This window comes from Trichechus manatus, unplaced genomic scaffold (genome assembly GCF_000243295.1).
Source record: "Trichechus manatus latirostris isolate Lorelei unplaced genomic scaffold, TriManLat1.0 scaffold00001, whole genome shotgun sequence".
Classification (NCBI taxonomy): domain Eukaryota; kingdom Metazoa; phylum Chordata; class Mammalia; order Sirenia; family Trichechidae; genus Trichechus; species Trichechus manatus.
Window position 1 is genome coordinate 44,203,568 of NW_004443937.1, and position 25,811 is coordinate 44,229,378.

General features: G+C 43.8%; 1 protein-coding gene across 1 annotated transcript in view; it reads right to left on the reverse strand.

Annotated features, from left to right (window-relative positions):
- Positions 1 to 25,811, reverse strand: part of ADAMTS9 (ADAM metallopeptidase with thrombospondin type 1 motif 9) — a 185,860-nt gene that overhangs the window by 106,190 nt on the left and 53,859 nt on the right. Inside the window, exons 12-19 of the mRNA XM_004368663.1 lie at positions 23,649 to 23,794; positions 16,205 to 16,386; positions 15,979 to 16,115; positions 14,477 to 14,594; positions 14,138 to 14,233; positions 1,089 to 1,255; positions 870 to 999; positions 155 to 281 (exon numbers count right to left, since the gene is read on the reverse strand). Coding sequence (XP_004368720.1) covers positions 155 to 281; positions 870 to 999; positions 1,089 to 1,255; positions 14,138 to 14,233; positions 14,477 to 14,594; positions 15,979 to 16,115; positions 16,205 to 16,386; positions 23,649 to 23,794 — 1,103 coding nt within the window. The remainder of the gene's footprint in view (positions 1 to 154; positions 282 to 869; positions 1,000 to 1,088; positions 1,256 to 14,137; positions 14,234 to 14,476; positions 14,595 to 15,978; positions 16,116 to 16,204; positions 16,387 to 23,648; positions 23,795 to 25,811) is intronic.

The window sequence follows — 25,811 nt, forward strand, 5'->3', positions numbered from 1 at the left end:
GAAGACAATCAGGACCCCTGCTCCTCACACACAGAGACCTGCCCTGAGACCCCCGCAGCCCAGTGAAGACGATCAGGACCCCTGCTCCTCACACACAGACACCTGCCCTGAGACCCCCCACAGCCCAGTGAAGACAAGGAAACAGCGGCCCCACCTCAGTTCACAGTCTGTACCACAGGGCTCAGTAATGGGTCCTGGCTTGGGCAGGCGATCACATCTTTGGTCAGAAACTGTAAGCTGATCCGATTCCCTGGTGCAAACAAGTTTTCTTTCCCGCTCCCCTAAATAGGAAGGAAAAACAAAGTTATCCAAGGAAACTAACCTGCTCTATAAACTATTTAGACCAGGGATCAGCAGCTTTCTGTAAAGGACTGTAGAGTAAATATTCTGGGTTTTGCAAGCCAAACCATCGGTCACAGCTACTGAAGGCTGCCTCTACAGGGCAACAGCGGCCATAGAAGCGTAATAAACAAATGGTGTGACTGCTCCAATAAAGCTTTATTTACAAAAGCAGGAGGCGGCCTGGATTTGGCCCACTGGCTACAGTTCACCTATCCTTCGTTTAGACAAAAGAAATAACATGTAATACAACTACATGTATCCATATCTCAGGAAAAAGTAAAGTGGCAGAGGTGATTGTACACAGCTTATCCTGTGCATAAACCCCACAGGAGAAGGACACGTAGTATATCCTGAATCCCTTAAAAAGCTAAACTTGCCAGCCAAAAATGATCAAACAGATTCAGACGAAGGAGAATAGAGAATTCATGCCGACAGAAAAGTTTATAGATTGTGGAATCTGGCTGTCTCTCAAATACAGAAAGAAAGAAAGAAGAGAAAATCCCAAAACTCAACTCTAAAGCACACACCTTGGCAGGGTTTGCTGCACGCTTGCCAGGGCCCATGGCTATTCCAGTAGAACTGCTGAGGTTTGTCTTCAATTGGAATATTGAAGGTATAGCGCACATCAGGGTTATACAGCTTTCCCACCGACAACACCTGGAAGGAGCAGACAAAGTGGAGAGTGTTTGCATGCCTGGTGACACCCGGTGGAAGGAAAGGGTTGTGGCTCACGGCCGGGTTTTCACCTGAAGCAAAAGCTCCTGATCGATGCGATCTGTGGAGTTAATCCTTTCCACCACGTTGTCGGAGCCGCTGTATTCTATCACAGCATTCCCAACGCGGATTTCCCTTTTGGACATTGTGACCACAAAGTCTCCATTTAGCAAGAATTCTCCTTTACTGCTGGATAAAGCTGTAGAGGACAAAAGAGCATTCACTGATCTGCTGCCAATTCCTGTCTGTCTGAAATATGAAATAACACCTCAGTAGGCAGAGAGTTACAGCGCAAGGAACGTGGACGTCAGAGCCAGACAGACATGGGTTCGAAGCCCAGCCTGACCACGTGTCAGCTGTGTGACCTCGCTATCACTCCTATCTCCATCCCTTTAGCTCCAAAATGGGGATAAAAACACCTACCCCCATGGCGTCTGGAAAAATTAAGTGAAATAACACGGAATGAAATTGATGTTATGTGCTGTCAAGTCGATTCCGACCCATAGTTACCCTATATGACAGAGTAGAACTGCCTCACAGGATTTCCAAGGAGTGGCTGGTGGATTTGAACTGCTGACCTTTTGGTCAGCAGCCAAGCTTTTAACCACTGCACCACCAGGGCTCCTTGGAATGAAACAGGGGTCCTAATTATCAAGGAGCTTGTTATACAAGCCCAGTTACAGGATTATATACATGGGAGCAAAAGTCTTATAACTTGAAAATACATACTGATGAACTGACCGCTTACAAAATTGGTTCCCACACAAACATCCTTCCCTAATTTATATGAGAATTAGCTGAACCTACTGAATCTTTGACTGCTCTCTTTCTTTGACTTATGTTGAAATCTTGAAATACATGGCCAATGGGATGCTCAAATGTCACTTTTTCAATGGGTCCACTGCGTACCAGCCTCCAAGATGGCCCCAATGACCTTTGCCTCCTGGTATTCACACCTTTGTGTGGCTGGCCCCCTCCTATGCTGAGTAGGGCTGACCTGTAGAATCACCAAGATATTGCAGAAATGATAGCGTGTGACTTCCAAGGCCAGGTCAAAGGCATTGTGGCTCTGTCTTGCTCTCCCCTGAACCACTGGTGTTGGGAGAAGTCAGCTGCCATGCTGTGAGGATGCCCAAGCAGCCCCACAGAGAGGCACATGGGAGGAACTAAGGCCCCCTGCAAATGGCAGTGAGAGATTGAGGCTCTCTGCCAAGAGCCTTTGAGGGAGTCATCTTGGAAGTAGATCCTCCAGCCCCAGTGGGGCCTTCAGATGAGACCACAAACCCAACTGAATCTTGACTGCAGCCTCACGAGAAACTTTAGCCAGAACCACCCACCTATGCTGCTCCCAAATTCCTGACGCCAGAAACTGTGATAGCATATATTTGTTGTTTCACGTCACTGTATCTCGAGAGAATTTGAAACACAAGAGATGAATGCTAATAAACCAACTCTCCCCACTCCGTTAAAAACTGTTACTCCCTCCCACTGCCAGCACAGACTCCATCCCTTCCTATCTCAGCTTGATTTTTCTCCATAATAATTGGTTTACGCTCTGATTTCCCTAACAAGAATGTTAAGCCCCATGTGGGCAAGAAGTTCGGGACGGTTTTATTCACATTATATCCCAGCTTCTGGAAGAACATATGGTAAATGCTCAATAAATATTTTTTTGAAAGTATGAAGGAAATCTACAGCCAATTTTGCAAAGATGAAAGAATCAGTGAAGCAGAGAAAGTGATGGCGGAGAACTGTTTGAATGAAGCACCAGAATACTGGTCGACCGAGGATCTGACAGACGAGCTGCTGTCGAGTCACCTCCAACTCATGGTGCCCCCATGTGTGTCAGGGCAGAACTGTGCTCCAGAGGGTTATCAGTGGTTGATCTTCCAGAAGTAGACTGACAGGCCTTCCTCCCAAGGTGCCTCTGGGTGGACTCAAACCTCCAAACTTTCAGTTAGCAGCCAAGTGCATTAACCGTTGGCACCACCCAGGAACCCCTCTGACACAGACCGGTTAAAAACCAATGAAAAGGAAAGACAATTGACAAGGAGGATGAGACAACAGCTGCTTCAAAAAGAACGGTTTCTTTATCCAGGGGCCAAGAGAGGCTCCTGGGAAAGCTGAGAAAGCTCCAGAATGCTTACAAAATGGACTCCTTTCAGATTTTACTGTTAAATTCCAACCTGAAGTGAAGAAAGTACTACTACTCTGCTATTGTATGAGTTGACCGGAAAAATGATGCAAAAATATTTATCAATTGCTTTATTCTCCATCCCAAAAGCCTGGGTATGATCGAAATTAAAACCTAAATTTTGGTGAATGTAAGATAAAATAAGTTTTTCTTTCTTTTTTGATTAATTTCTCAAGATAAAATCCCAGTTATACCTTTTCCCCCTAGTATTTACTACACAATTTCCGTTTCACCTTAAGTACCACTCTGTCCCCCAGAACCACAGCTTCTGGAATGACAAGTCTGCCGACCACTGTGCCTGGCCTGAAGCAGGCACTCAGTGAATCAGAACTACAACACATTTGGGCCCTGAACGAAACGCTAGAGAAAGGCTCTCTCACCCTTTGCAGTCTGTGCACGACTGGTAAGTCTTAGCAGTGAGGGATTCCTTGAAACCCACAGGCTGTGTATTCAGGTGAAATAAGGAACAAGGACATTTAACTCACGGATGGCAAACAGGTTCCATCCCAGATGTCAATGTCAATCATCTGGGAGACTCTGCCCCAGAAGTTGTGTAGCGCAGGACTCATCGGCAGCGTCATGTCTCAGCAGCAATGAGTGTCATGACACATTAGTGATGTCTGTCACGGTCGGGGAGCGGGCAGTGGCCATGGCGTCTTACCTATCTGCCAGGGAGATTCTAACCTGCCCTTCAGTGATTTCCTCTGTACTCACTGTATAGACCAGAAACAATGTGTATGTGTGAGAGGTTTAAAGACTTAGGTAATTAGGTATTGTATCCTTACGTGGGGACTGAAGGGGGCTAAGACGACGCTCTGGTAGTCCTTGTGGTTCTGCAGCAGCAGATGTCCTTGTTTTCTTGGGCATGTTTCCTGAATGGACGCTATACTGACGCAGGGCTGCTCTTTCCAAACCAAACCAAACCCACTGCTGTCGAGTCAATTCCGACTCACAGTGACCCTACACGACAGAGGAGAACTGCCCCATAGGGTTTCCAAGGAGCAGCTGGTGGATCTGAACGGCCTATCTTTTGGTTAGCAGCCAAGCTCTTAACCACTGAGCCACCAGGGCTCCACTCTTCCCAGTATCAGGAATTAACTGCACTGAATTCTGTTCCTGATCCAGCACTTCACTTGCCAGAATTCCCACTACGTAAGGCCCATCTTGCCCCCAGTGGAAGAATAAAATGCCTTCTTTGAGACGGTTGGGAAGGGTGTGGTATCGCAGAAAAAAGCTCAGGGTTAGTGTTTAAAAACATAACACATCCTCCAACTTCTTGGCTCAGAATTCTTTGACAGCCTTTACTCTGTACAGAACATGGGTCAAACTCCTTAGCACAACCTCCCAATAACCTTACAAATCTTATCCTGACCTATCTTTCCAGACTCACCAATAAACTCCCACAGATAAACCTAAATCTCCAGCCATCCACGCCCCAGATCAGTCACGTATTGTTCTACATGGAGGCTGTAAAACAAAGCGGCTAAGGGTGTAGGGTCTGAGGCTAGACAGTAATGGAAAGTTCCAATTATGACTCCCCACTCTTTGTTTGTGTGACCTTGGGTAGATTACTTAACCTCTCTAAGCCTCAGTTTCTCCATCTGCGCAATAGGTTTCCTCATAGGATTGTGATGAGAATTACCTAAGATAGTGCTATACAGGCTTTAGTTCCTGGCAGATCACAATGCCTTCACATGCACTGTCTCCTTATCACACCTCTATAAGGGAGAGTCTACTATTGATGCCGAATTTATGAATGAGAAAACTATGACTTAGAGATTGTTAATTTCCAAAGGCCATGTGCCTTTTATCCAGAAGTCTGTCTCCAGAGACTGTTACCTGCTAAATTTTTCCATGAAGGAAGTCAACAAATGTTAAATGAGTGAATAAATTCACACACTCTTTTTCTTAATATACTAATAAACCCACAGCCGTCGAGTCGATTCCGACTCAAAGCAATCCTATAGGACAGGGTAGAACTGCCTCATAGGGTTTCCAAGACTGTAATCTTTATGGAAACAGATTGCCACATCTTTCTCTTGTGGAGTGGCTGGTGGGTTTGAACCGTAGACCTTTTGGTTAGCAGCCGAGCATCTAACCACTGCACCACCACGAACAAATAGAAATGACACACGTTTAGGTTACAGACTTTTATAAATTTAAATAAGTAAGTTTGTTTTGCAAGACTGAGTGAGCCCCTTTACAGGGACAGATTACCCAATCTGCAAGGTATGCACAGGCTTACCTGTCCTTACTTCCTAATCTGCAGTGCGCATTTCACCTGTTTTTCAACACAGGTAGTGAAACCCATGTGAAATTGTGCACTACGGATTAGTAAGTAAACACAAACGCACGTGTACTCTGCTTCCTGTAAGCCCATATGTGCCTTGCTTACTGGTTAATCTTCCCCTGCCCCTGTAGTAAAGCAACCAAGTAACAATTTTATAAACGCAGTGAAGACCCAAGCCCAAAGTAGGTGCTCAGTCAATGACGCTGAACGATGGAGCGACTGAGCCTGACACTCACACCAAGGAGAACAGAGTGCTTCCAGCTAGCAACTGTTTCCCAGTCAGCGTACACCTCTGCCAACCTCGTCCCCCCTGAGGCTCCCGCAGCGTCAGACCCACCAGCCAAGCAAGACGCAGGACTTTCAACGGGTCACTGGCTGCAGATGAGGTTGCTTCTGGGGTACCTTAGGCTCCTGAGGGTGCTCCCTGATGCGGGTTACTTACAGGGTGTTGGCAGAATGAGCTGCCAACAAGGTCACCCAGTTCTTTCATGTGAAATCTCATGCTAGCAACCCAGCTGCCATTTCACCAGCAGAGGGGAAAGGAGACGTCCCAATGCCAGTTCTGCAAATGAAGCAGTAATCCAGTCCCACTGGTATTCGAGGAGCAATCGTCTGTTCTACCTTCAGTCTAGGGATCCTTTCTAACCTCTCCTTGTCTCCTCTTGGGCTGACACCGACCTAAGCATTTCACCCCTCACCGCGTGCTCCTTGTCCCAGTCGATGGTGAGGAGGCAATGAGACAGGAGCTCAAATGATCTCAGACTCCTCTTATGATTTGCTCTGATAAACACTTTGGCCCCAGACATCTTTAGAGTCATCAGCTGAAATGAAGTTCCCACTTTATCTTGAACTGAATCGACTCCTGTCTTCCCACTGCCACAATTAATCAAGGGCCGGACACATTGGAGACATATTAGTATCACAGAAATGGCTGCTTCTTCTGAAGCAATATGAGATGGTGGTACTGGGTACAATCTGGCTTTAGCCCAACAGGAGGGAGGGGTCTATGGGAAAGGATGACCTTTGACAGGAAGGCTTTCTGCTTTGGTACCTTGTGAAATAAATAGTTCCCTGAAAACAACAGCCTACTGCCTAACCTCCCACTCATGCAATTAGGGGAGCTAATTTCCTGGGTTGGCTTCCCCCCATTTCACCCATCAGATCTGCGTTGCTACAACGGCCCTCTCTCCTGGACACTGCTCCCTCACCAAAACACACAGAACCAGTATGGCTTGATGGACCTATTAAAAATATGAGGGATAAGGATGAAGACTGCTTAGCAACTCAACAGCTATGAATGGACCCAGGCAAGATTGAACTGCGGGTTTTAAAACCTTCCAGTGTATTTGTTGATCTTCCTTCAAGTCAAGGGTAAACATTTACACACCCTAGACTTGATGCCAACATCGAATTCTCCCTAAATGGTTAAGCAGCCACTGTAAGGTTCAAAGCTCTGAGGTCTCGACTTTCACCCTCAGTGAGCTGCGGCTTGCGCTCTGCGCGTGCACGCTTGCTGTTTGCTTCCAGAGAGACTTCTTAAGCCAACAGATGATTTTTTCATAATATTTCACTAAAGAGTCACAACTGGTACAGACTGCCTGTCCCAGATGATAAATCTTCTTTAATTTTTGCTTTCTTTCTTTGAAAGGAGATTAAGAGGCCTTCGTGAGGAAGAAAAGGTTATCAGGAGGCCCTCCCTGAATTCAGGCTCCTGATCTGGACTGATTTAAATTGAATTGCAGGGAGATTATTTTTCCAGGAAAGAGAAGAATAGACGAGAATCCTTCCCTCTGTGGTGGAGAAGAAAGGAGCAGCTCAGCACAGTTTTTGGCTCTCAGGAAATTAATTTATAAAGGAGGTTTCATGCAATGCTGCTTGATTTAATCAGGAAGTAGTCAGGGTTCAACAGTCACATGCTCAAATTTATAACCAAGTGCAGGAAGTAAAATGCTTGACCCATTGTGCACAGCGGTGGAGTGAGAAATACGGGATTCCCAAAATAAAAAAAATTGAAAAGAGTCCCCATGAACTTTGTTAACTGATTTATAGGCACCACTCACGTGGGTATTTAGGGTGAGAAAAAGTCGGTGCAGCCACTGAGTCATTAATCCAAGTAAGACTCTGTGGTCCTTGAAAGAGGTGATGAGTGTGTCTATTTCCAAGGTAACTCCACCCTCTATTAAGCTCACAGTAAGTACCCAATAAAGACAGCAAACACAATGGCTTCTCCACAGTTCAACATTCATTGCCTTAGACCTACTATGTGTAGGCTTTACGCCAGGAGCTGAAGATGTAAAGACCGTAAAACACTCGTGTTTATATGGAAGCATAGGAAACAAGTCTTCTCATCTCAAATGATGGCAACTCAGTCCTTTTAGTTGCTCAGGTCAAAACCCCGGAGTCACCCTTGGTTCTTCTCTTTCTCTCACACACCATATTCAATCCATCAACAAAACCTGATGGCTCAAAGAGGCCCCGAATAGCTAACGCAATATTGAAGAACAAAGTAGGAGGCTTCATACTTCCCGATCTCAAAACTTACTATACAGCCACAGTAATCATGGCTGAATGACAGACACACAGAACAGTGGAATAGAATTGAGAACCCAGAAGTAAATCCATCCATCTATGGGCAGCTGATCTTCGACAAAGGGTCAAAGTTCATTCAATGGGGAAGAAACAGTCTCTTTAACAAACAGTGCTGGCAAAACTGGATATTCACACGTAAAAAAATGAAGCAGGGGCCAAACTTCACACTATGTACAAAAACTAACTCAAAATAGATCAAAGATCTAATGTTAAAGCTAAAACTATGAAGTTCCTGGAAGATAACACAGGGTCAAAACTAGGGGACCTAATTTTCAGCATAAATAGTCTATCAAACAAAACTAAAAATGCACGAATGACAAGATAACTTAGATAGCTGGGACCTTCTAAAAATTAAATACTTATGCTCAACAAAAGATTTTACCAAGAGTAAAAAAGAGAACCTACGGACAGGGGAAAAATCTTTGGCAATGACATATCTGACAAGGGTGTAATCTCTAAAACATACAGAAAACTTCAACAACTCAACAACAAAAAAGACAAACAATCCAATCAAAAAATGGGCAAAGGACATGAACAGACACTTCACCACAGAGGACATCCAGGCGGCCAACAAATACATGAAAAGATGTTCACGATCGTTAGCCATTAGCGAGATGCAAATCACAGTTACAGTGAAATGCCATCTCACCTTGCAAAAACTGCACTGATTAAAAAAACAGAAAACAATAAAGGCTGGTGAGGCTGTGGGGGATCGGAACTCTTATACACTACTGGTGGGGCTGTAAAATGGTACAGTCATTATGCAAAACAGTATGGCGCTTCCTCAAAAAGCTAGAAATAGAAATACCAGCAATCTCACACCTAGGTGTATATCCTAGAGACAAACAAGCAGTGACAGGAATAGACATCTGCACACCTGTGTTCACTGCAGCATTATCTACAATAGCAAATGATGGAAACAACCCAGGCAGCCATCAACAGATGACTGGATAAGTAAACTGTGGTACCTGCATTCAACTATAAAGACTAATGACGAATCCGCAAACATCTTATAACACGAATGAAACGGGAAGACATTATGCTAAGTGAAATATGTCGATCACAAAAGGACAAATATTGTACGATCTCACTTTTATAAAAAGTCAAGAATAGGTATATACAACGAAAGCAACACTCTTTGATGGTTACCAGCGATGCGAGGGGGAGGAGAGGGGAGGAATCACTTTCTAGATAGTAGACATTTGTTATTTTTGGTGACAAGAAAGACAACACCCAGTATGGGTGAAGCCTGCACAACGTGTCCAAGGTAAATGAAGACATTAAGAAGTTTGCAAGACCTGTGAATACCTTTATCATAGTAACTATAATCATTTAAAGTTTCTTGAGGGCAGGGACCATCTACAAGCCAATTTTTTTTATGAAAAGTTCATAGACAGTACATTCTTGTTGAATGATTGGATGAATAGAAGCACTATAGGGTTGCTATGAGTCAGAATCAACTCAATGGCCACAGGTTTATACATATATGTATATATTTACTTATATGTATATTTATATATACATATATTTATATGTATATATATATTACTTCATTATATGAGTTCATTTCTCTCAGAGCAGCTCAACAATAAATTCTGAATTGTGCATAAAATGCAAAGGAAGACCGATAACTATCAGCAACACACTTCATTGTTTGTCGGACAGGAAGGCTACGGGTGTAATTCCAATAAAGACGTTTGTAAGAAAAAGCTGTGATTTTTCACATGCTTTTGTGAAACCCCAAGCCATTAGAGGGAAATGAGAGTTTTGCATCATTTTCAAAAATTCTTGAAGCAAATCTATTTTAAATTCACATAATATGAAACTCTAATCAAATTTCTAATATCGAGTGTCCAAAAGTATAACATTTCTCTGGGATTTGATACTCTGTGTGTGTGTGTGTGAGAGAGAGAGAGAGAGAGAAATATGTCACATATTCATCAAAATTGGCAATGATTATGTCTTATTTAATTTTCATTTTAATAGGGTAATCAGTAAAAAATTCTCTATCAATATAAAAATTTTCAGAGGGCTTTGTTTTTTATCTGCATTCAATAATTTATAAGGGTTTTTAATATAATTTCATTTGTAAAATTGGATAAAGAATTTAAAAATAAATAATATTCTGAGAAAAAGATGAGCAGATTTGTTTTAAAAACGTTCTAAAAAGGAGTAACTGATATTATAATTATCCTATCATCTATACATGTGATATTAATAAATAAAAATCACACTTGTGCAGTTCTCCAGCCACGGCATTAAATTTAAAAATTGCTTTTTGGTAACATAAGTCAATCACAGTACTAACTATATTATCAATGTGATTTGTGATTATTTCTTTTGAAATTTTTTTTACCTGCTTGAGAGTAAAATTAACTTTAAATGCCTAAAAAAAAAAAAAATAAAAGGAAGTTTGCAAGAATAAGCAAAAATGTTGATAAATGCTATAACATACAATTTGCAACAACAGTAACGACAACCAAAAAAGGTGTGTGTGGTTACACAGGTGGACATGAACACGTACATGTGCACAGGAAGGCACATGTGACTACATGGGTGTGCACGTATAGGTGTATCTGTAGGTAGGTGGACATGAACACATACATGTGTACAGGAAGGCACACGTGACTATATGGGTGTGCACGTATAGGCGTATCTGTAGGCACGTGTATACATGTTTATGTGTGCTGCATATACATATACATATATATAATAAACCACATAAGAGGCACAGTTACAGATACTTCCTAGACATAACCAGACACCTCATGGGACTGGTTGACTGGGTTTGAAGGCTTGGGACCACAGTCTCCTGGGACTGCTTGGTCAACTGGCATAGCATAGTTCATAATGATAATGTTCTGCATCCTAGTTGGTGAGTAGTGTGTGAGGTCTTAAAAGCTTGCAAGCAGCCATCTAGGATACAACTATTAGTCTCTACTGGTATGGAACAAAAGAGATGAAGGAAACCAAAGACTCAGAGAAGAAACTAGTCCACAGGACTAATAGCCCACATGAACCACAGCCTCATCTAGCCTGAGACCAGAAGAACTGGTTGGTGCCCAGCTACCACTGCTGACCATTCTGACCAGGGACACAATAGAAGGCTCTGGTTAGGAAGGGAGAATGGAGAACAAAACTGAAATTCCTAAAAAAGGCCAGACTTATTGGAATAACAGAGACTAGCAGAACCTCTGAGACTACTGCCCTAAGATACCCTTTGAACTTGGAACTGAAGCCTCTCCTGGTGGTCACCCTTCCATCTAAACAATAGATTGGCTTATAGAATAAACAATATCACCCGAGAATACTGTGCTCCCTTAAGTTATCAACTATATGAGATCAAACAGTCAACATTTACCCTAAAACAAAGATGAGAAGCTAAGGAGGGGCTGGGAAGCTAGATCAATGGAAATAGAACAAATAGAATAGAAATAATGAGAATGTTGACACATTGAGAAAAATGTAACCAATGTCATGGAATAATTTGTATAAAAACATTAAATGGGAACCTAGTTTGCTATGTAAACTTTCACCTAAAATACAATAAAATATTAAAAAAACAAAAACAAATCTGATGGCTCTACCTTTAGAACATATCTAGAATCTCACCACATACCACCACCTCCATTGCTCCTACTTCCAGCCAAACTATTAGCATCTGTGTCTTGGGTTATTCCAATAACTGTCTACCCAGTCTCCCTGCTTCTACCCTGCCTCTCTCCCCCCACCACCTACTTTCAACATAACAGCCAGAGTGATCCTTTTAAAACATAAATATGATCATTTGTATCATATCATTCCTTGGCTCAAAACCTCTAGTAGTTACCCATTTCTCCGAGTAAAAGCCAAATTCCTTGGTTATAGGGCCCAGTGATGGTTAATTTCATGTGTCAACTTAGCTAGGCTGTATGTCCAGTTATTTGGTCAAACACTAGTCCAGATGCTGTTATGAAGCGATTACGTGTGATTGAATCAGTCGGCCTTGAGTAAAGCCGATCACCCTCCGTAACGCGGGTGGGACTCACCCCATCAGCTGAAGGCCTTCGGAGCAGAACAGACACAGACACACACACAGGGAGAAGTATCTATGTGAGGAACCGTCTCTAAGTCAAGGAACGCCAAGAAATGCCCAGGGCTACTGTCAAGGAAGGACCCTTCCTGGGACCCGGTGCTGATGGGAACTTCCTGTCTCCAAAACTCTGAGACAGTAAATTTCTGTTCTTCAAATCCACCTACTTGTCGCGTTCTGTCATTTTGGCCCTAGGACACTAAGACCAGTCCTATAGGATCGAGCCCTATCACCTCTCTAATCTCACCTCCACAACTCCCTCCTGCGCTCACTCAGCTCCTGCCACACCGTCCTCCCTTCTGTTCCTCCAGCGATCTGGACATGCCTCTACTCCAAGACCTTTGCTATGGCTGGCACCTCCGCCTGGGATGCGCTCCCCCAGATGACCTGTTCTCTCTCTGTGCAATTCAAACATTTCAACCCAACTGTCCCCATCCCAGCCCCAATCTCTCAGTGTTCCATATGCTGCCCTATTTTTTCTTATAGCACTTACCACTTTCTAATAGTATATAATTTGCTTATTTATTGTTTATTGCCTATCTCCTCCCAGTAAAAAGTAAGCTCTAACAGGACAGGGATTTATTTACTTATTTATTTTGGGGTTCTGTTTTGTTCACTGTGCCTAGAAGGGAGCCTGGTATATATTAAATAAGTGAATGAATGATAACACTGCAGAAAATGCTGTCATGGAGTCATGTATAAACATTATACTTGGTCAGCATGCCTGCCTGAAGGAGCACTAGGCTTCTGTGCAGGATTTCATGCAGATATTCCAAAACACCAACATAGGTTCTACTTCAGTTCAACAAACACTCATCTAAGAGCTCAAGATGTCCAGATGTTTGGGACAAGCCTCTGGAGGCTGTGTTCAGACACACAAAGCAGAGTTCCTGCCTGGACATCATACAAGAGAAAGGACATTCCTTTCTTTTTAAAATTGGCTGCCCAGAGGACTGCCTTCGTTTGCCTCAGATCCTAGTGCGGTGTCAGGCCTAGAAGGAGTCTACTGAGTGAGGTGCTCAGGCTTCAGCTGCATCTGTTTCAGGCACTCTGCCGCTCCCCATGCTGTGGTTGGGCGGATTTCATAATCACTTACAGCGATTTACAAAACTATAAACTGAAGTGATGGAGGACCAGCTGAGCCAACCGGGGAAAATCAACACAAGGTCATCGGTGTGTTGTGGGTTAGATAACAAGGAATTGATCTGAGTTAATCAGGTGCCTGCGCTCAATGAGAAGAGGATGAAAGATCTATAAAGTAGCCAACTGGGCTGTTCTAGTAACGACATGAGAAAAATATGCACTGTCATAGAATCTTTCAGAATGGCCAGACTGAAGGATACTGAATACCTCCAACAGCGATCTGCCACTGGTTAGCACTGATGACATCAAAATTAAGTCAAGTAATGCCTCTGATAAAGCAGCTGCAAGTCAGTTACCCACACAACCAGCTTCTTAAGAACCTCAATAGAAGCCATGATTTATGGTAAACGTACAGGGTAAGGCCTTTCACGTTTGATTCGGGGCCTTTCTGTTTCCAAAGATCCAGAGTGACTGTTGTGGTTAGGTGCCATCAAGTTGGCTCTGACTCATGGGCGATCTTATGTATAACAAAACGAAATCCGGCCTGGTCCTGTGCCACGTTCATGATCATTGGTATGTTTGAGTCCGTTCTTGTGGTTGTTGTGTTGTTCCATCTCATTGAGGGTTTGTAACCCCCTTGATCTGGATGACCATCACTACAGAGAATAAATCAATACTCTGAGAGTGTGTGTAGGAGGGAGAAATAAAATAACGAACTGCAAGATCGTCTCCTTTCATGAAAACACGTGTCATATGAAAGCTCTCCATGTAAAACTGGGCGAAGGAAATGAAAACCAACAAGTGCCCCAGAGACCCAGGACTCCCGCCAGTGGCAGAGGGCATCCCACCTCACCTAAGTAGTTGTCATCCTCTGCCTTCCCTGAGAAGCTGTGCTGCCGCACATCGATGCTGGTAGCGCCAGCTGGAATTCGGACCACTGTGTTGTAACCTGGAAAGGATTGAGCATAAATTCAGTACTCCGCAGACGGGTTCACTTTCTCTAAGCACGGAATAAAATGTGGGCAGCAAAGCAGCATAATTCTCACCAACGGGCACCTTACAGCCGACGGATAATGCACCGTAGCAAGATTGATTCTATGCTTGACATTAATACTTTGACATTTTACCAGTGGTTAACAACGTTTAAACTCGGACCATTTGCCTTCTCTGAGTTCTCAGGGCAGACTCTTACCGTAATGCACTGTATTGAATGTGCCCGCCACTGTCTTGCATGAAGAATTATCACCACCACAAACGCCACATTTATCTCTTCGGGCTTTTGAATTTAAAACATGATCACATCCAGCTTGCTTTAAAAAGAAAACATTTGAAATAAATGGTAAGTATTATAGAAATTATAAAATGACAAATAACAGCTTTCTTTGAATGATATGCATTCAAAATGACAGGAATATTAAGTCCCCCTTCAATGTGCAAAGTCAAGAAGAACCTTTAGATTTAAAATGTGGTCCTAGGACCACCAGCCATAGGCATTGCCAAGGCTGTTAGGAATGCAGAATCTCGGGGTCCACCCAGCTCTACTGAATCCGAGTTGGCGTGTTAACAAGATGCCCAAGTAATTCATCTACAGATTAAAGTTTTCGAAGCATCGGCCTATGAATAAGTAAATGAGATCACTCAGCATTCACAAGAAAGGGGAGTGGTGAGGACCGTGTCCAATCACAGCGCTCACGCTCTGTTTAAGCGAGCTGCCACTGTCCACTCCAGGATGCTGCTGCCACGTGAAAACGGGAGCTGGAACATTCCATGTCTTAAGACATCCGCCAATGCTGAAATACTGGCCATGAACGCAGGCCGAAGGCGGACGGCAGGCTGCCAGGTGGAGGCCTCAGGTTCCCAGTGGATTCCCTCAGGTGGTGATAAACTGCTCAGTGTAGGTGGAACTCTGAGGACACCACGGTGACCAGAAGACCGGAGTTCACACTCGGGTCCACTTGATTCCTTTGCGTTAGCTGGCCTTGGAGGAGATGCCATGTGCCGTCATACAACGGACTGACAAGCAGGAAACTGGTGCCCTGGGTGAGTGTCAGGAAGTGGGCGGAGCTCTCAGAGGCTCTTCCAGTCAAATCCTACCGAGCAATAACTCCAATTTGCCTATGGACAACATCTGAGAAGATGCATCTCATCTCAGAGCCTGGCCAGGGTGGGAATGGAACAGCAAACCAGTACCAAGCCCTGGAGAAATCACGGCTCAGATGCTTCACCATCTGCCAGAGGTTTCTCGGTTTCCCTTCCAAGAATACTGAACAGGCAGGTGTCAGGCAGAAGCCCTCGGGTTGCTTAAAGTCATGATGCGTGAGGCCAGCTCTTCCTCCTGACATCTTTCTGGAATAGAGATATTCAATCTACAACATTTGGGTTTAACCTTAAGCATGGAGGTTACAGTAAAAGCATGTGTGTGTAAATAATTCTAATAAATCTTCAAGGGAAGGTTTTATGTAGACCCCCACAGAGGCTGAGAATGTCCAGAAAAATCAAAGGCAGTGGTTCTCAACCTGTGGAAGGCATAGAATCCAGGGCTGCTGCCGCTGCTGGTCCAAGACCATGCTTGGAGAACACTGCGCTGGAGACACTGCACAGACACGAGCAGGTGGAGTCTCTCAAGGACGTCCGTCATAAACCATATCTTGGCAGGGATGCAACACAGGGAGGAGAATGTGACCCGGGACTTACCCGGCACAGGCCCTGGACACAGATATCGTTTGTGTCCTGGCCACAAGGAGTTCCATCCACCACTCTGTCTTGGAGCTGATAGTAGGCTGTGTTCCCGGCCACCCTGCAGAACAACTTGCACCGGTCCTTCATCAAAACTAGAGAGAGGAGACACGAGGCAACGTGACTCTCGGCCTGGGCCCAGCGCCAGCCTGCCACTGCGGGCGCCTTCCCCGGAGGTACTTACTTCCACTGTACTTGGGGACCCAGCGCACGCTGGGAGGCAGCCCGTTGATGTTAAAATGCTTCCCATCAAAGCGAGCACACTGTTCATCTCGAAAGTCCCGCTTCTGCTTGAGACACGGCTCTGTGTTGCAGGACTTGAATTTCATTCTGCGCCCTACACAGTATTTTCCACCATTATTTGGCCTGAGAAAACAAAAGGAATGCACACTCTGCATTATAATTACCCCCACCATTGCTCCCTCTTCTGTGACTTCCTGTCCTGTACGGAAGCAACCTGAGGTGGCAGACTACAGAGGAAAGGACCAGGCCTCTGAAATCTAGGTTTGCATTTTCCTTTAACTCAACCTCTGCTGAACCTCAGTCTCTACATCTGTAAAACGGGCTGTAGCTACCTTGCAAGGCTGGAACATTCACAGTCCTTCAATTTTAAAAATGTAGAAGGCAACAGGTGCCAATGGGCATTTGGATGCTCCCTCTCTGCCCTCTGGACCGTCCTAGCGGGAGACCATCCTGAAACTGTGCAGTTTCACCTCATTCATTCTGTGCCACCGATCTCTCCTGACAACCACTGATTTTGTTCTACAGATAAACAGGATGGAGCGAAACTGCTCCTACTCTGACTTACGGAGAGAGTCGTGCGCTGGTTCCGTTAACTTCCCTGTGACAAGGGTGTGCTGCACGCCTTGCAAAGCATCACAGTGCAAATTTAATCTTGGCATGCAACCCTGTACATGCATTTTCCAGATGTGACCCATAGAGGAAATTATATAACACATCTACCAGCAGCCAGTGACTTGCCAAATTCATCATGGAAACAGGAAGATTACAGAATCCTAGGAAGTCAGGGCTCACCCACCCGGGGCTCGAACAGCTCAGACTTCACAGCCACCCCAGAACACCACCGAAATGGAAAGAAAGTTTTCATCTTTTTCTTCAGAGCGAATTGTTCCCTGTATCTTGACCATAAGAACTGTTTTGCTTTGTTTGTTAAACAGGGCTTTTGAGAAATGGGAGACGTATCTGTGCCCATAAAACACAGAACTAGAGGCAGTCTAGTAGCACAGGTGAGGCTCTAGAGTTGGATCTGAGTTCCAATCTTCACCCTATCCTTGCTGTGTGACCTTAGACAAAGTCCCTAACCTCTCTGAGCTTCATTTTCCCCTTCTCTAAAAATGGGTACACACAGTAGGTGTCTGAAATTGTTAGCTACTATGATATTACGCCAGCACTACTAATCCAATTCAGCAGTTTGTTTTGGAGACCAACTCTGAGCTATGTGGTTTTTATTGGGAGGCAGGACTGAAGGCTCCTTAAAGTGCACAGGTCTCAGGAACGGGGAGTCTGTCCTGATGCCGTCATCAACGTGCTCCCTAGATCAAAGGCTGGTAAAGTAAGGTGGGAGCGTGGGTTATGCACCTCTACGCTAGACAACTTTGTGCAGGCTACCTGGCTTCTCTGAGCTCTGTCCTTCACGTTAAAAACAGGTGTGATACTGTCTACCTCAAAGGCTTGTTATGAATCTGACAGGCTTAGCAAGGAGTCTGAAAAATGCTTATTGTTATTTATCAAGAAGAAGACTGCCTCCAGGCAGGCGAAACAGCACATAACCCAGCAGTGTCTACACCTGATTGTCTGTGTCCCACCAAACACGACGCTTCAGATCTGCACTGTGCATTCCCCTTGCCAAACTCTGATATCTTGCCTAAGGGTAGGGCTGATGAGGTACTTTTATGTCAAGCAACAGGAGGTTCAGAGAAGTTAAGTAAGTTGCCTGAGGTCACACAGACAATAAAAGAGCCAGCTGAGCGGGGACAGGAATCCAAGCCTCCAGTGTGCCCCTTCCGCTACACCATCCAGTTGCTGTGGTCCAGAGTTTTTATCTTTTCTGGCGCCATTTAGAGGTGCAGCCTCGGTATCCTGGCTACCCAGCCCTTTCCTCAGCACTGAGAGATCCCAGCCTCATGCATAAAATATCACAGATTACACATAAATATACATCAGGCTCCTAGACCTGCTCAGGTGAAACAGGTTTTAAATGAGCTACTAGGAAGACCCCCTCGGATTTATCTTAGGCCAAAATTATCTTTATGGAATCTTTTTAAAAATGTCCCAACTGACTAGGGTGGGTCGATCACTTATTTATTTCCTGAAAGTAACTCTTATTTTTTTCCCTTTGAAAATAAAATTTTAAAGCAGTTGATTGTCTTCGTTTGGTTCCTTGATGTAACTAGTCTTAGCTGACTCCTGAAATGTATCCAGCACGGCAGTTGTCCGGGCTGCAAAGTTATGACTTGGTGGTGGTTCCCTTCAGATGGTAACAGTTTCCACCTTTGCTTGTTTTAACCACTACAAAATGGTAAACAGCACTTTGTGATTTATCCTGTATAATCAACGTTTTTTACAAACAACATATAAAAAACACTATATGTGAGAAGCAATCTTGTTGAGGGCTTATGGACATGGACTCTGGAACCACAGGGTTTGCGTCTACTCCTGCCTCTTATTAATGGTGCAATTTCAGGCAAGCTGTTTGATCTCCCTAAGCCTCAGTTTCCTCATCTGTAAAAGATACTAATATCTACTTCATAGGTTGCAGTGAAGGTTAACTAGGCTGATGCATTTAAAGCACTTAGAGCAAGATCTAGCACATAGTACCTGCTCGATAAATGTTTAATTATTACAGGGGTCAGCAAACTACAGCCTGTGGGCCTAATCCTGCCTGCTGCCTATTTTTTGTATGGCCTGTGAGCTAAGAATACTTTTTACATTTAAAAATAATTTTTAAAAAGTCAAAAGAAGAATATTTCATGATGTGTGAAAATAACAGGAAATTCAAATTTCAGTGTCCACAAACACAGATTTATCGGGACACAGTCGTGTTCATTCACTCACGTGCCTGTGACTGCTTTTGCTCTGCAGCAGCAGAGCTGAATAGTTGTGACAGAGACCGTGATCCACAAACCTAAAATATCAGACAAACTCGGTTGCTTTTTACATAAAGACAGATGATATTTCTCACTTAACTATTGATAAGACTTTAATAAATGGAAATTTGCTCTTCTGAAATACACGGCTTTTCGTATTTCCTCGACAATGTGGTTTACGCCTGATTTGCACATACTGTGTAACAGGGAAGGCTTCAGTCATCTGAGCCCACCTTTCAGCGTGGAAAAATTCAGTTTATAATTTAATAGTTTAGCTGGTTAGGAGTATTTTTTTCCACGTAGGCAAACACTGGAAATTATAGGAAACACAGCCTTAAAAAATATTAACCCCAGTTTCCAGCTACCAAGATCCTTTGAAAAGGGTGCCTGTCTGATAGAGGTGGGAAAGACTTTAGGGACTTGCTGGATTAATTACCATGGAAGAAACTACCCAGCCGCCAAGTGGGAGCTTTCTTTCAAGACCACATTAGATGACCACTCCTGTTAATGCACACAGGAAATTCGAGGTGCTGGGTGCCCAAAGCTATGACGGAATTTTTGTGAAGGTCGTCACAGGTGCATTTTAGCCTTGAGGAAAGTTCAACTCTTCTGCAAATGGGTTTGAACAGAAGTCACACCTTCTGTGTTTACTCAGAATGACTTCGGGCAGGCAGATACAAGGTTAGCACCGGGGAAGAGTTTCTGAGGATACAACTTGCAGCCCCGGGAGGCAGTGTCCTTCCTGTGCTTGTCCAGGTGAGGGATGCTGAAAGGCTATTGAGGGTCTAGACAGGATGGTGCAGGGAGCTCCACTGGCACCATCACGAATGGTCCTTCCCAGCTGGGTAGTGTGTGGCGTTGGGCATCTTTGTTCTCTCTTTAGCTAATGGCTCTCCCACAGCAACCAACCCTCTAGATTTCAAAACAAGTTATTCCAAACTCAGTGTCTCAAAAAAAACCCTGTGGCAATTCTTCACAGCCAAGTGAGAGATGAATTTTCCTAGATGAAACAGACATGTCTTTAAAATTCTTTTTTATATGATTACATAAGCAGTTGCTATGGCGAATGCTTGCTTTGACTTTTCCTGAAGAACTGGTATGATTTTTAATTTTGATGGATCCTAACAATTATATAAACCATTTTGTTTCGGCCTCTAAGAAGCTCAGAACCAAATTCAGGGCACAAAATAACAAGTGTAGGATGTGCCGAATAGCCTGATAATGCATCTTCTAGCTCCAACACTTGGTCTTGTTTCTGCCCTCAATTATGTTATTGGTGGTCCCAATTTAAAATTTTACCCTATTACATGTTTCTTAGAGGTCATATGATTAATTTGTTGTCCAATCAAGAACACTTTGAGAGTGAAAGAAAAATTATTAATAATTTCTCTAGAACCAGGAGTCCCTGGGTGGCGCCAACAGCTAATGCACTCGGCTGCCAACCGAAAGGTTGAAGGCTCCAGTCCACCCAGAGGCACCTCAGAAGAAAGGCCTGGTGATCTACTTCTAAAAAATCAGCCACTGAAAACCCTGTGGAGCACAGTTCTAGACTGAGACACGGGAGACCGCCGTGAGTTGGAGCTGACTAGAAAGTGACCTGTCAGCTGGTTTTCTCTGGTACCACAGCTGTAAACCAGGACTGTCCTGGCAGACCAGGATGCAGGTCACCTTAACCGTGGGACATGTCAATGTTTTATGGATCAAATCTGGGATTAAAAAATAAATTAAAAATTCAAAGAGAAAAAAAGTTAAGACCCCTGTTCTCGTGATGGCAAACATGCAGCACCATATACCAGTTGAGACAAAAATGTTTCTGACAAAATTAGGAAGCATATGGGATCTACAGCTTGCTAATCAAGTGCAGCATGGAGAGACTATGTAACAACTAAAAATACAGCACAAAGTGTCTGGATGTTAAATCAATATATTTTTGAATCGCAAGAATACTGTGAAAAAAATAAAACAATCTGGTGTCCTTAATAGAGACGTACTTTGGATTCTAAAAATGGAGCCACACACTATATTCTACGGGCTCATCAAACTGAGAAAAGGCATCTTCCCAAAGACTGCTCCCCTCACACTCCTTGAGAATCATGCCGGCAAACACCTCCTTGTCCCACATAATCAACCATCTGTTGTGTAAATTTCTCTGAACACGCTTTTAAATTGAGTTTGGGGCCTGATTTTCCCTTTACTAAGTCTCTTTCTCTTTTCTGATTGACTTCTCCGGTCCCATTGTAACCTCAGTATTCAAAGGCAGTCTCCTTTCTCAATTAACAGCGACATCCTAAAGTGCACATAACTTGGAGGGTTTTTAATGAAATGATGTCAGTGCTGACACCCAATGAGGTGGATTGCTTTATTTTAAAGCCTCTCATAGGACACAGCAAGGACAAGGACCTCTAACTGAGGTCTTTAACGATCAGTTCTTTGACTTCTGCGTGTGAGGGTCTCGGCTTCACTTTGAAGCTCAAGACTCTTTTCTGCTGAGATCTTTACACTGGGTGATTTTCTTTGTCTGGCCCAGTCCAATTACTGAGTGATTTATCTAGCCCCACTCTCTTCCACATTACTTCTAGAATTGCTCTAAGACCAAAACCAAAACAAAAAAAAGGCACACACACCTTTTGGCTGGAATAGTCTTGAGTCAAAATTTTAAAAGTATTTCTGAAGTGCCTGCCATCTGCAATATCCATACCATCATGACAGCCCTTGTTATGACTTTATAATAACAACTTTGATCATATAGGCATCAAATAGTTTTAATTTTTAAAAAAGTCGTCATATTTATTATTAGATTAAAATATTTGATTTTAAAGCTTCAACAGTACAAATAGCTAAGATATATAGCTGAATTTAAAAAGCAAGCTACAGAAGAACATATATGTATTATATAGATAGAGTATGAGCCTTATGCAGTATGATAATTATTTAATATAATACATATTACACCCACAATCTTAAAAAAAAAGTCTGAGACTATATAACCAATTGGTTTTTAGTGGCTATTTCGTGGAGAGTAAGCAAAGGTTAGGAATAATGATGACAGAAACTTTTCGTATCATATACTTCTGTGTTTGAATTTTTTTAAAGCTTGTACTATATTTATACCATTAAAAAACTAAGAGAAAATATAAGCTATGCAGCAAATCTAATGTTTATTCATTTATATCCATAGCTACAGTGTTAGTTACACGGAGCAGAGTATGCCTTAAAGCTTTTCCGCTGTATTCTATAGAGACTAATATTAAGTGGACATAAAATAAAAGTTGAATTGCAAACAGAAATAAAATACATTGACCATCATCAGTAGCGTTTACTAGAAAGTATCTATTTAGACCAGGGCTTGCAAATTGATGGCCTGTGGCTGTTCTTTTTGGTTCACCCAATTCAGATTTTTCTTAATAAAAATTTAGGTTTATCAACACTAGGCCCTTTTTCTATCTGAGTAGCTGCCTGCTTTTGGTCTTGACCGCTCCCTGTTAGACTGCACTCGCCCACTTCACTACTTTACCTGTTTGCAGCAGCCGTGGCTCTTAGCCACAACGCCACCAGGGTTTCCACAATACAGCTGGTATCCCTAATCTCAGCTGTTAAAAATAAATGAGTACTGCTGTTCTGTTCTATGAAGATGTCTTGGGTGCTCTAGCCTACAAAGCTTCTATGATACTTCTGAGAACATTCAAAACTATTACTTTTACTTCCTATGTGTTATTTTCCATTACTTTAAAACTCCTACATCTTAGATCTACAAGGGATTGGATGTCATTCCTCATAGTGAAAACTGCAATTCTTTATCTACTTATAAACAGTCCCCTCCCCAATAAACGCATGATAGATGCTGGAAAAAAAAGCCCTTGGACTGTATTTGAACATGGGGTCCCCGTTCGGCTGGTAGAGAGCCCCCGGGTCACACAGAACTCTCCTGGGAGGCAGGGACTCCCAATCTGCAAACCGTCAGATTGTGGGGTGGAAGCCTCAGTGCCCCCCCACCCCGCCCCGTAAAACGACTGGATGGATTCAGAAAGTCATTCCCGACTTGGGGTCTTGGGTCCCTCGACGTCTGCAAATGCAGCCTCAGGGGTCAGCAAGCACATTTCAGCCTGTCGGTGCCGACTGAAGAGGGTATGTTCATCTACAACCTGGATGAAAACATCCAATTTCTTTGTTTCCTTGTGAAATTCTATCTGTTCACTCTATTAGCATGCTGTCTCAAGCTGGGCCGGAGGGTGGGGGGTGGGCAGTGAGATGTGCCTGAGCACAAAAATTGGAAAACAACCCACACAAAACCATCAACTGTTGGGTGGACAAAACTTTCAGTAGCAAAGATCATGGGAGAAAAGCAATAACTCACAGGGAACTGTCCTGGGTCAAGGAGTTGGACGCCTTTGCTCTAGGCGGCCCCTGAGGGCACCCACTCTCTAACTTGCACAGCGCTCATCTGCTTCCAGCTAAAGGATCCCCTTTAAGAGTCCGCACTCCGGCTCTCGCAATAACAAAGCGCTGAGCTCCAGGACTTACTCGGGTCTGTTGCACTCTCGAACGGCCGTTTTGATGCCCCCTCCACATGTTCTTGAACAGGTTCCAAACTGACTCCAGCTTCCCCAGGATCCGTCAGTCACAGGGACCTCCATTTCTTTGGGAACACAAAATCCAAACTTGCAGTGCTGTATTTAATAAGGGGAACAGTGAGGGAGAGCTTGGTGCCGCAAATTCATCATCTTTATGAATAACGGAAGTTGTGGGGATTTTAATCTCGAACTTAATGATTTTAGGCTGTGTTCTAATATGACTGGTTTGAATAAACTGGCCAATGACAGTCTGGCTCCAGACTGGCGGGTAACTCCAGTGTTTAGTCTGCTTGGGCAAATGAAGACTGGCAACAGGCAAACTGGTTGTAGATATTGCCCAAATGAGTTATTACTGGATTTGCACAGTGAATCACCACTCCCAGGGGCTACAGATGTTATGAGCCCAGGAAAACGGAAGGCTTCATTGCTCCCAGGGGGTTTGAAAACTCAGTTTTAATTAAATAGGAGAGGGGAAAAAAGCTAGTTACATGATTCCTATAAACTCACTCCAAGAAATCACACAGGATGAGACTGAAGTCAAATGAATATTACAGAGAGCCCTAAACTTTATGGCTCTTTTGTTACTAATGGTTTCAGATTCACCAGCCCAGAGCAGGAAGAGGGCCACGATGTTTAAAAAACAAAACAAAACAAAACTCCTCAGCAGGACAAGGGAGTCGAGAAGCTCATTTCAGCCCTCTGCCATTGTTGGGGCATGAGGCTCTGACACAAAGCTGAGGTCACAGAGCAGGGGACAAAGGAAGAGTGGAGGCAGTGGCTACAGGAGGGGATGCCCGCGGCGCGCTCAGATCTCTGAAGCGGAGCTGGTGGCTGCTGTGGGATTTATCCCCAGGACACAGCCACCTAGGGAAGAGGCAGAGGGACACCAGGAAGGTTGGGGCAAGTCAGGGCTGCCCGCTCGGCCAGGGTGGAGTAGTTTAGGGGAAGGTGGAAAAATAAGAGGCGGTGAAAGTCTCCCTGGGCCCAGGTGGCCCCACCAGAGGCTTGGTGAACAATTATTTAAAGGGTGCAATAAACGTTTCCCTATTGCGCTGGGCCTTCTGCTTGTCATTAGCCTCTTGCAGCATCTGAGCACATGTCAGTTTCCCCGGGCTGTTTGGCTGAGGCTTCAAAGACTCTGCATCTGAACCCTGGGCAACTCAGTACCCAGGAAATTTGGGCAGAGGCTGAGTGACCACAAACCTCCCTAGAAATCATTTCGTATTTTCCTTTACAGTGGTCTTGAACATTCCAATATAAACCCAAACCCACTGCCATGGAGTCGATTCTGACTCATAGCAACCCCACAGGGTTTCCAAGGCCGTAAATCTCTACAGAAGCCGATGGTCACATCTTTCTTCCTGGAATATATGCACATAAAAATAAATACACAGAGAGGTAGCTTGCTAGGGTGGTCTAGACCACCGCTGTCCAAAAGAAGGGTAACTTGAGCCACATATGTAGTTAAAAAATTTCTAGCAGCCGCATTTAAAAGTAAATTTTAATATTTTATTTAGCCCAATACATCTAAAACATTATTTTAACATGTAATTAATACACAAAGTTATGAATGAGATTTTTTTACACTCTTTTTTTTCACACTAAGTCTTCAAAACCTGGTGTGTATTCTGCACTTACTGAACATCTCAGCTCAGACAGACACTTCAGGTGCTCACAAGCCACGGGTGACCAGTGCCTGCCAGGTCGGCCAGCGCAGGTCTGGAGGAAACGGAGCTTTGCTGTCAAGCAGGTCTGGGCTTCAGTCGTGGCTCTGCCACATACCAGCTCTGTGACCTTGGGTGAGCCACTGAACTGTTTCCACAGCTGTAAAATGGGGGCTACCTGCCAAAGCTGTCTTGAGTACAATGTGAGATAGTGTATCTAGAGCGTGAGTCAGAATCGACTCGACAGCAGTGGCTTTTTTTTTTAAATCTAAAGCATGTAATACACAGCTTAGCACACAGGGGACACAACTTAAACTGAAATTATAATGATAATGGCAAACGTATGTGTAGCACTGACTGTATGTCAGGCACTGTTCTGAGCATGTTTTCTATATCAACTTACTTAATCCTCACAACCACGCTATGAAGTAGGCACTACTGTTGTTCCA